The sequence below is a fragment of the Maylandia zebra genome, linkage group LG9 (assembly GCF_041146795.1).
Source record: "Maylandia zebra isolate NMK-2024a linkage group LG9, Mzebra_GT3a, whole genome shotgun sequence".
Lineage (NCBI taxonomy): Eukaryota > Metazoa > Chordata > Actinopteri > Cichliformes > Cichlidae > Maylandia > Maylandia zebra.
In genome coordinates this window covers 27,810,195-27,822,457 of record NC_135175.1, presented here as the reverse complement: position 1 = coordinate 27,822,457, position 12,263 = coordinate 27,810,195, and the positions used below count along the sequence as shown (strand labels likewise).

Below are 12,263 nucleotides of genomic sequence, written 5' to 3'. Positions count from 1 at the left end.
GTGCACTCATTTCCCCATTTTAATCATTTTTACTACCTGGATTGTTTCCCAAGAAAAATGGCATATAGTAGGAAGAATGGATACAAGCGTTTACAACACCTGATGTTATATATATCTTTATGCCCGTGGCTTTGACAAAATCTCAGCATACATCTTGGGAGTGAGAACTGTCTGGGTGACTAGAGAAGCCTGTTATTTTAGCCAAACTGGATTTTTCCATAGTGGGAATAGGTTAAGTGATTAATCCAAATTGCTCATAGGTGTGAATGCAGGAGTGAATGTGAGCGCGAATGGTTGTCTGTCCCTGTGTGTTAGCCCTGCGACAGACTGGCGACCTGTCCAGGGTGTACCCTGCCTCTCGCCCTATGTCAGCTGGGATAGGCTCCAGCGACCCCCACGACCCTGAAAAGGATAAACGGAATGGATGGATGGATTTTTCCTTTGTAATATGGTGCATTATTATGCTGCAGCAAGCCAGCATAATAATGCTGTGTATAATCAGCAGTGACATTCACATTGTGGTATTCAAATCACTGGTGTTAAAGGGCACAAATTCTGCCAAGAAAACTTTCCTCACACCTTCACAGCAACACCAGGAAGAGTGCAAACTGCTGACACAAAGCCAGTTGTGTCTTTGGATTCACGCTGTTCTTGCCAATTTCTTTCCAAGAGTGGAACCTTCTAATAAAGTGCTGAGCAGGAGGAGTGATGACAGTCCTAACAACCACTCAGTAGTTTCTCACAGTAATTTAAATTTTAAAACATATTTTTCTCCTTTTTTACTCAAAAAACAAGCTCAGAAAAACAGCCAAATTACATCAAAATCAACGTAACGTATCTCATCCATTTGTATTCTTGCAAAATTTTCTTTCCGTCATATCCTGTCATCTGTGATATATGCATTTTTAAATTCAGCTATCGTTTGATGTTTTCCGATGGTACTTTGTATAGTGACGCAAGGCGTTTTTTTTTAATGTGTTAATCTGTCACGGCAGGATGGTTTTTGACAGGATTCAGATGCCCCGTGTTACATTTTCATGAGCGGTGACCTCCAGAGCTCAACAAAATTATTTCTTTTTAATACCTTGTGACATCTCGATGAATCATAAGAAAAAATGAGGGGAATATGAGGTATTCAAACGTGTTGATTGGGTGGAGGAAAAAGCTAAACTTGACCGGGAAAAAGGAAATAATATGCAAGGTTAGATTAAGGATGAAAGAGTAAAAGAAGGCAGGTAAAAAAAATTACAGAAGGAAATGGAAAATGACACAGGAAAAGGGGAAAACAGAAAAAAATCCAAGGTGAGGAAGGGAGGACAGGAGAAATAACTGTAATGAGGAAGCTGGACGTAAAGGCTGGAGGATGGATGTTAAAAGAGGGGAGGAAAATGAAGAAACTTTTTTCAAGAAAGAAGGAATGAAATGAAAATTTGTTAGACTGGCAGTGAAGAAGAAATGTCAGAAATATAGTAGAAGTTGGAAAAGTATACAAGACATTAAGATGAAGGAAAGGTGGGAAAGAGAAAGGTGATGGGCAGGAGGAGTAAAGGATGAAGTTCTTTTTAATCTTGCAAAGGTAGCGTGGCTTTGATTTTGATTAGCATGTTACTATCAGGGAGCGACACAGTGCCGTGGTGACCTTTTTCCTTTTTTCCTCTCTCTCATACGTTCACGCAAACAGTCTTTTATCTGCCTCTGTCTGTTTTTATCTGCTGCCTCTGCCTGTCGTTCAGGTGCTGAAGTTGTCACTTTTGAGCTCGTGAGACATTTAAACCGTCTTTGATGGCTGACATATTACGACGGTAAAGTTTTTAGGGTTTGTATGTGACGATTAAGCAACTAACTGAACTTTCAGGACTTCGGATAAGCTCTCGGGAGGCCATGTGGGAGGCCGCACTGTGTGGCGCTTTCAGTCTTCAGTTCCTCCCAGCCCATAACTATGGCAGCAATGTGTTGAGGCGAGTTGAAGACTTTAAGCGCTGTGCAGATTCACGACCCGGACCTCAGCTGCTACTTTTTCCAGCCCAGTTTATACAGACAATGTAATGAGCATCTTATTTACTTTTTACATGTTGGCTGTTTAACACTATCTTTTATATTTCTGTTACATTTCATCTAAGCAAGTGCATATTTTCTACCCGCTGTATGTTTTTTTTTTCAATATTTCAACTAAATATTGAAAGTAAGTACAATGTATAGGAATTTAGACTTGAATACTTATATTCTATTCTTCCTTATAATTCAAATTCATCATGTGTAAGAAAAATGCTTTTTACTCCAGTGCCAAATGCCATAAAATGAGGAATTATGATGTTTTAATGTAATTGACGCCCCTAGTTGAACTACAAATGTGGAGCCCAAAGCCAGTTCCATCCCAAAGAGACCAGCTGCTTGGTAGCTTGTTTATTTTGGAGAGGATGGTGTATGTTTGGACTCTCCCCTGAATTCTCCACCAAGATATTTTGTGCTGCAAAACACTGTGGACTGAGTGGCTCGTGACTCATGAACAATTTGACCTTACAGGATTACTGAGAATGTTGAATGAATCATCATCAGGTTTTTTTTTTATAAAGATCTGTTATATCCGTAGAGTGATGTATTAAGCTATCGTCATTGGCAACCATCTTGATTTTGAAGCTCTCAATATTTCAGCCTTCACCACCTTAAATAAATAAATAAATACATTTTTATTTATATAGCACCTTTCAAGACAGAATCACAAAGTGCTGCACATTACAAGTCATAAAAAGAGAAAATAAAACAGGCAAAAAATTAACCAAAAGTAGTTTTAAAAAGGTGAGTTTTGAGTTGTTTTTTTTTAAAACAGCTACTGAGTCCGCAGTTCTTAATGTTTGGGGGAGAGAGTTCCACAGTCTCGGGGCCACAATGGCAAAAGCTCTGTCACCTCTAGTCCTCCTCTTAGTATTTTTTAAAGCAAGTAAGCCCTGATCAGATGACCTCAAAGACCTGCTAGGGACATAGGGCTGTAGCAGATCAAAGATGTAGGCAGGTCCCAGTCCGTGCACAGCTCTGTAGGTCAAGACCAGGATCTTAAAATTGACTCTAAATTTAACAGGAAGCCAGTGTAACTGAGATAACAACGGTGTCACATGTGAGTACTTGGAGGATTTTGTCAAAAGTCTAGCTGCAGCGTTTTGCACAACGATCCAGAGAACCTTTGCTTAGACACATAAACAGCGAATTACAATAATCCAAGCGTGACGAAATAAATGCATGTATAGCAATCTCCAATTCAGAGCGAGATAAAATCTATTAGTCACAAGCGATGGTCACTAGCTATTTATCAGTCACAAGACAGACAAACCTGCCTCGAGGATTTCTCTTAAGACATTCCATGTGTAACGTGATGTTTCATTATGTGTTTGAAATTCTTTTTATTGGCTGTTACATTGTGGTTACTTCTCATGCCCTGAAATCAAACATTTCCAAAAAAGCCTCATCTTTATTAGCTACAATATTCAGTTGATTACACATTAAAGCAGCGGTATATTTAACCAATTTATTTTTTAAAACTTAACAGACATGATTTTGGCTTGATTTGATGCTAAAAGCACATGTGCTTTCAGTTAAGAAGAAATCTTAATATTGCTGATTTAGAGTTGCCACACTGTGGTTAGTTAATTGTGTCAAGCGCATAAAAGTACTCAGCCCACAATTATAATAAGAAAAAAAACCCACTTCTTACATTACAAACAAAGAGCTTTACTGTCTTCTGTTGTAGGCTCACCAAAACAAAAGCAGCCCCACCCATATGGAAAAGATATATATAAATCTTATAAAGTTTGTATCTGTCTTGTGTGAAACTTATATGAAAAGCATACAAGAGTGAAAACAGATATAAGATCCCCTGAAAAATTATATAAATGAAACTTGTATGTTTTACTAAAATAATATATGAAAGTAATGAGAAAGTGGCCACTTTCATGAGTAAATCATATAAGCCTTATATTCACTATATGAAGTAGGCCACATCTTATGCAAGTCTTTTATAAGGTTTTACTATTTCTTTTCCATATGGGCACGCTCTTCTTATAATCGTCTTTCCAGGCGAACGCATCAAAAATTCAATATTTATCCACCTTACCACACTCTAAACTTATCATATAATGGACAAAAATACAGTGGACTTCAGTCTTATTTCAGTTACATTAGAAACAATCTTCAGGGAGCTTCCTTTGTTCTATAGCTAACGATGATGTAACTGAATATAACTTTGCACACAGCTCTTTGATTTTTTTTAACAAATTCAGGCTGGAGGCTGTTACATATTTTTTATCTGACATTATGTACTTAATTTACTTTAATAGGCCATCTGTGTTTGTACTTCAGAAACCATTTGCAAGGTTCACGAGGGAACTAAGACACTGGGAAACTAGGAACTTTAAACTAGGAGTGAGGATAACTAGGAATATGGAGGAGACACAACAAAGAGCAAAGGAAAGCACAGGGAGCAACGAGGATGAGGGAAACACAGCTGGGACTAATTAAACATAAAGAGACAAAGGAAGCAAAGCAGAATACACCACACACACAGGACAGGGACTATCAAAATAAAGCAGGAAACAGGAGACAGACATGGAGACGCGGACTTGACAAGGAGACACGACTGATTGGGGAGACACAGGAGATGAACGAACACAGAAACTACACATAAAGACAGTTCACGGGGGCCGACCGCAGCGCAGAGGTGAAATCATGTAGATATGAAACAACTGGACACATGCAGCACTGATCACTTGTGTCTGTTTCCAGAAGACTGGCCACACAGCTACGTTTTCAGTCTCTCTTTGTGATGCAGTCCATTTCACCAGAGTTACCAAAGCTGAGAGAAATCAAATAAAGAAATCAATATAACCACCATCAGCATGTAAGCAGGCTACCACACAAGCAGGTCTGTTTTTTCCAAGCGTTTTTATTGCTTTTAATATCCACAATGATGTCATAGTTTAGTGGAGACAACAACATTTTGTGAATAGGGCAATCACACACAAAAAAAACCTTCCTCCACAGTATACCAAGGTAAATTGGACCTTTTCATGATTTTGTACAACATGCATTTTATTCTTTTTGTGTGCTCACTGCCTGTATCTTGCTGCACTCTGTATGGACGTCTTCATCTTTTAGCGTTGCTTCCTGGCTGAGGAATTGTAAAATAGTATTTCCTATATAGTGAGCTGCAAAATGTTTAACATTAGCTGCCAATGTCGTGTGTTGGAGGTATTTTCTTTTTCTTTTGTAGAACTATTCACTGAGCAATAAAACAATGTAAAAACACCTACAGATAAAATGTATGACTGGCCAACTGTACATAAATAATTAAAAGTACTTATTCAGCAGAAAATCGTCCCTTTTAAGTGTTTCAATGTATGGATTAGTATTACTAATGCCAGTTTTTACTAATGTTTTCTGGTGTGCTGTGAGGGCCACATATCTCTTCAGGAAAAAGTAGCATAGTGTTTGGAGTATTTAAAGTTTTGGAGTTATAGGGTTTGTTTGCATTTTTACTTCATTATTTGAAACTCTGGCCACATTAATACGAGCATCAGAGGTTTTAACAGTATACATGACTGAAATAAGTTAATAAATAAGTTCCTCTTGGAATCATAAATGTGGGCTCTATTCTTGTGAACACCTTTCCAGCACAGCACAAACTCTAGAGGTTTAATAGATTTTCCAGTTTGTCTTGAAATAATAAAACGACTGTCTATTTATTTACCTTTTGCAAACTCCTATTTGCTGTATACCACCAGAACTTCTGCACAATAGAAATGATGATATTGAGCATGTTTATTAACACTGCCATGTGTTATTTCATACGTCTGAAAAATAAAGTAAATCCCTTGAATGAGCCTGGCTTTTGTTTTCAACACTGCACTGCAAAGAATAGCTGCAGACGCCCATCGAAGATGAAAAACACACCACCAACTGTGAAACCCTCACATCATCGCTCCCACCCACCAACCCCAGTCTCTTGCATTAAAGACCACACTTCACATCAAGGTGGTATCACATGTTCATTTGTGTTAATCACTCCCACAGGTTTGGAGTGGCAGGTGAGGATTTGGTCACTCATCAGTTCATCATAAGATCCCAGTCTGTGTCTGATCTCAGCTGTAATCCCACCTGACGTCAGCTCGCCCTCCTTCCTCCCCAATTTCTCCTTCCCACTTCTCTCCTTTTCTTTTTTCTCTGCGGTTTTACTTTCAAACCAACATTTTCTTTTTTTTTCTCCCCCAGGCACATCTCTCTAGTTGATTAACACACTGGGATTTGAGACGAGCAGATTTAAAGCACACAGCTAATTTTGAAAGCTGCATAATTTCCTCAGGGTAACAGAAATTAATTGGCTCATATGAGGAATTATCAGCCAATTGCTCAAGTGTCTTAGTTAAAAAGCACTACAAACTGGTCTCATTTGTCATATCAATAAGTGGGTGTCTACATTTTCAAAGGGTGCTAACATGCTGGAGGAAACTGCATGCCGAGGTGTCGTGTTTCATGCAGCACGCTTGTTTGATCTGCAGCACCCTGGGGAAATGTAGTAGACTTTAAGTATACATGTGGAACTGGGGAGTATACTAAGTACACTACGTTTATCCAGGGGATGCCTGCCGGACTCAAAACATGCAGAAGACAGAAAACTTGGAAGTGTGTAATTGCAAACCTCCTCTTATTTTTCAATGACTTCACTATGATTATCATTAAATGGTATTTCTGTCTGTGCAACATCCAGTTAGTTCTGATCTCTTGGTCATTTCGTTGCTGTCTCTTATTCCTTACATTAATACACTTCTGTTAACAAATATCTGAAATATACCAAAGTTATGAACACTGGAGAGAAACATCTATTCTTATCAGTATTTTCAGTGTTTGCTGTTATTGCTGAATGATTACTATTACTTTTTTTCTCCATTGTTTTCCAGTCTTTCTGCTGTGCTGTCTGTTTCACTTTTTATACTCAGTGCAAACCTCAGTTAAATACTATTACTACTACTAGTAAGTACAGGATTTACAGTATTGTGCAAAACTTGTCCATCCTTTTTGAATCTCTTTTCCTAGTTTTTCTTTGGATGTTGTCTGATTTTTCACTCATTTTCAGTTCAGGATCTTCAATCACATCGTTATTAGTGATCTGTCTAAAAATTACAAAAGGTAACCGTCAGACAGGCATGAAACAGCACTTTTGATCCAACAAAGGGATTCCCAAAGAGCTTTAGCTGAAAACACGATATATCACAGAACGGTGTGCTGTGTGTACTGATATCCTAAAGCATTATTTACAGCAAAATAAAAGTATCTGAAAGGCACGTCCTTAAGAAAAAGGGGAAAAAATACAGCAAAGACCTGACTCAGGGCCTGAGAGATACAGCTGCCCTTTGAGTCGATCCATCTGTTGTTTGCTCAACCCTCATCAGAAATGGACTCAGTGGAAGGATGGCTGTCAAAAACGCATTCTTAAGGAAGGGAAACAGTGAGAAAAGGCTGAAGTATGCCAAATTACACACAAACTGGACTGAAGATCAGTGGCATTTGGTCTGATATGTGGTTCAATTCCTCATCAACATCTTGTCCAGAGTCAAGTCAATTATGATTGCAGAAAAGCACCATCCACCATGCAAAACCATGCGGAAAGCATCTGATGTGCAGCAGCATAAAACACACGCAAACGTAACGGAACGCTGTCAGTCACTTCTTGGAGCCCAAACCTGTTTCTACTCATAGTACTATGTCATTACAGCATGCATTAGGATTTTACCCCTGGAAGTCAAAATAAGATGGTTATTCTGAACTTCAGTAATCTGTATTCAACACAAAAAAGCAAGCATCAGTGACAGAGGTGACACTGAATTATTTAGTCATGAAAGGGTGAATTGGCATTGAGGTGGGTTGCAAAGCAGTGTGTAGATGTACTACAGTTCTATTCAGTCTAAAGCAGCTTAAGTTATTCCTAAATTTTACTGCAAACTACTGAAACAAGTCTTGTTATGTCTCTTGTGGGAATTATATCATTTTTATATCATGTTTATTCTTCGATATCCTTTTTATTAAGCTTTGAGTAGTGGCATTTGATTAAAACATTTATTCAATATATTACACATATAGTTTCAATCATGTTATTACACATATTGCAAAATGTGCTTAGAAAAAGTTGGCCTTCTTTCTGGTAAGAGGTTACAAGCTTTATCTGGTGAGGTGAAAAGGTGATCAGAGATCTTAATATTCATCAAGTCAAAAGTCACCTGCAGTCACGTTCACCTCTTTTACCTCCTAACCAAACACCCAAATCTACAGATTTCAGCCATTAACAAACTCATTACCACTCTGCGGCTAATCCTGTGTGTGTCTGTGTGTTTTTGTGTAGTTTTACAGGTGTTTCACAGCATTCTTCAGCTGCTCCATCCCTGAGCAGAGCTCCACCTTAAAGACGTTTTCTCGGGTGACTAAGACATTCCGCTCCAACCGCCATGAGAAGGAACCCCAGGTGTTTGCCGCCGCTCCATCCACAGCCTTGCCCACACCCCACTCCATTCATGAGTCCTCGCAGGAAGCCAATCACGTGGCTCAATCTCCAACAAAAAGAGACTGTGTGGTTTCCCAAACTCCTACTGCTGTCAGCCTCAAACCTAAACTGATTCTGGTGGCTCACTATAGGGAATAAAAACAGAGACAACAGGAGGTGACTGCTCAGAGAAACAAGAAGGCGCAAACGAGCGGGAGAACAGGTCTCCAATTAAGAAACAAATCCTCTTAATAGCTGGAAAGAACGATTGCAGTGGGACCGCAGTGGGAGTTTTAAATACAAGCTGGGATGCTTTAATCCCAGAACAGGTTATCATTGCTGTGTGAGGTCGGCAAACAGGGATAGAGGCTCTGTGTACAAATCAGAAGACAGATTTGAAGATTAGGGCTACACAGAGTGCTATGTGTTAAAACCACACACTTCTGCCATTAGGATGTACCCGACATAATCACATCCATTGTACACAAGAGCACAAATGTTGCATTAAAGCTCACTTACCTCTGCCTAAAGTTTACCATTAAGGACCATGTATTTCTTCCACACTGGAAGACGGATAATTCTACCTAATTCTGCAGAAATGGTCAGGGATGTATGGTCAGAACATGACCCACGCAGTGCCAATGTGGAGAGGAAGATTACAAAACAAGAAGCCTGCTGTTTTAGAAAAAGTGGATATTCGCTTTTACTAAATGTTTAATCACGATGAGATGGGGGCTCTGCTTACATAATGGTTGTTTTTGTGGACGGACTCATGCTTGGTTTTAACAACAGTGCATTTGGAACGGATACATCGACAACACTTTGATTTGAGCCCCCATTATTTAGCAGTTACTAGCTGTATATACAGATTTACTAAATGGTTTATAGCACATTGTAATGTGTTTGCAAGTATGTGTCTTTATGTAATTAATTGCGTTTGAAATTAAACCCTTTATTTGCGTGTATTCAGATGTGTATATTTGTGTGTGTGTGTGTGTGTGTGTGTGTGTGTGTGTGTGTGTGTGTGTGTGTGTGTGTGTGTGTGTGTGTGTGTGTGTGGAATTAGCATGTTTATTAGGCCACTGCTAGTATGTCAGTAATGGGTATGGAAATAAGCACGACTGCACTTTAATGATTCAGATGTCCCAATGGAGAGGAAGATGTGCCGGTAAATCAATTACAAAGAGAAATGAAAAAAACCACAGAGTGCTTAAAAAAGCTAAGCTTTTTGCTTGTATGGATATGTGTGTGTTTTTTTTATGTAACTAACAGAACCAATTCAGGAACATTTTGCAGAACCACTGAATTGTTTGGTGATGATTACTATCCCTGTTTTTTTTTTTTTCATTTTGTTTTGTTTGTGCAAAGGGGGAATCCCAAAAAGTTCATTCTGTTCAACTGGACGTAGTGTTTACATTGGGACAAATGTTTTGTCACTCATCCAAGTGACTTCTTTAGTCCCAGCTGACTGCAGGTTTCCCCAACCTCACAAACAGTACATTTGCATAATAACTGAGACTAGCACACTAAAGGGATTATGGGCTGTGAGGTCAGTTCCTTGATCATTAATATGCAAAGTGTCATGACCATTGATCAGCAACCACTGACCCATTCACAGAGAGTTGGGGAATGTCTGCAATCACAGCATTGTAAGATGGGAAAAGATGTATCCTTAGGCCCCCTCCTCGATTCAGAGATGGTCTTTCCCTTTTCACATAAATGGCCTTCAATGTCCAGGTGTGTACATCCTCATCACTGAAAGAGTGTCCACTTGTCTGTAGGTGTGAATACACTGCCGGCCTGGCGAGTTAGCTATACCGTGTGGTGCCATTTGCTTAGCCAGAGATTGTTTAGGTTCGCTGATGTATAAATCATGGCAATCCTGTGGCACTTAACAACGTACACTATATTACTCTGTGCTGGGGGACCTGATCCTTGGGGTTGACTAATTATTTAAGGTTCCGGGGTGGCTGTAGCTCAGGAGGTGGAGCAGGTCACCTACTGATCGGAACGTTGGTGGTTCTGGCTCCTCTAGTCTGCATGCCAAGTATCCTTGGGCAAGATACTACCTCCGATGCATCCATCGGAGTGTGAATGTGTGTGAATGTCGTTAGAAAAGCACTCGGTTTAGAGTCAGTGCTTGTGAGAATGGGTGTGATTGGGTGAATGTGGCATGTTGTATACAGCGCTTTGAGTACTCTGGGAGAGTAGAAACGCTATATAAGAATCAGTTCATTTTACTATGACTCTCATCATCCACTGGAGTATGCTGGGCATACTCAGGACACTACAACGCCAGCCCCACAGATACAGCGGCCAGGGAAGCAGAAGAACATCATATCAAGAAGGCCCTGAGTAAATGTGATTATCCTAGTTGGACATTTGTGAAATCCAGGTCAATCCAGGAGAGAATAAGGACAACTGCTGCTTAAGCAAAAGCCCTTAGTGATCTGTTGTGTCAGAAGTATCAGAACAGCTGAGATGCATTTCCTATAAACACAGCATCTCCATGGCTTTCAAACCCCAAAACCTGCTGCACCAAAAATTGGTCCACTCCAAGGATCCTGTTCCCCGACACAAACAGAGTAATATAGTGTACGCTGTCAAGTGCCAGGAGGAGTGCCATGATTTATACATCGGGGAAACCAGACAACCTGCGGATAAGTGAAATGCAAAACACAGAAGAGCAAACTCGTCAGACCAAGACTCCTTAGCCTATCTACAGGCCATGAACACTCTTTCAATGACGAGGATGTACACATCCTGGACAGGGAGGAACGCTGGTTTGATCAGGGAGTCGAGGAGGCCATTTATGTGAAAAAGGAAAGGCCATCTCTGAATCGAGGAGGGGACCTAAGGGTACATCTTTCCCCATCTTACAATGCTGTGATTGCAGCCATTCCTGAACTCTGTAAATTGTTACTCGTGGCCCTTTGTCAATTGTCATTAATCAATGGTCTTTGATCAGTGGTTGTTGATCATTTGTGATCAGGAAACTGATATCACGGCCCATTGTTCGTCAGTTGTGCTAGTTTCATTCATAATGCACATGCACTGTTTATAAGGTTGCGGAAACCTGCAGTCAGCTGAGACTGAAGAAGTCACTTAGATGAAAACGCTACGTCCAGATAAGCAGAATCAACTTTTTGGAATTTCCTTACCTGGATGATGCTTTTGATGTTTTGTCAACTATGTTTGCAGATACTGTAGCAGGATTTTTTTTCCAATTTGGTTGAAGAAGGAGGGTAAGCCTTTTTTCCTGACCCAATTTCCAAACCAGTAGGCTATTAGAGGATTTGATACAGAGTATTAAGGATTTTTTGAGTAATTTCATGCAATTTAGTACTGAGATGGTTTTTATTAGATCTTTATTTACACTTTGCTGCATATAAGTCTCCTTTCACCAGAGCTGGGACTGTTACAGAAGCCATTAAAGGGACCTTCCACCATGTTACATGGGACATGTAAGGTATTTCAGTGTTTTGAGTTGCTGATATTTCTAAAACTGCTGCGTCTCTCTGTTTGGTGGCAGTGTGGTTTTGTGTTGTCTCCTAATGTACTTTCCTTTGCTTATGCAACATAAATGAAATAATATCCGAAACAGATTGGGATGTCTCAGTATTTTTCCTTCATTGAAAGTTTTTTTTGTCTCTTTCCTGAGAAGCTTTAGCTCACTGTTACTGTGTCAGTTTACTTTCTCCATATTCACATGTGGTGATTAATCCATGAATTATTAACACAG

At 39.6% G+C, this 12,263-nt stretch overlaps 1 protein-coding gene across 1 annotated transcript in view; it reads left to right on the top strand.

Annotated features, from left to right (window-relative positions):
• The window catches only part of tmtopsb (teleost multiple tissue opsin b), a 49,800-nt gene extending 38,233 nt beyond the window's left edge, over positions 1–11,567 (top strand). Inside the window, exon 4 of the mRNA XM_004551850.3 lies at positions 8,384–11,567. Coding sequence (XP_004551907.1) covers positions 8,384–8,680 — 297 coding nt within the window. The 3' untranslated portion in view covers positions 8,681–11,567. The remainder of the gene's footprint in view (positions 1–8,383) is intronic.
• The last annotated feature ends 696 nt before the right edge of the window (positions 11,568–12,263 follow it).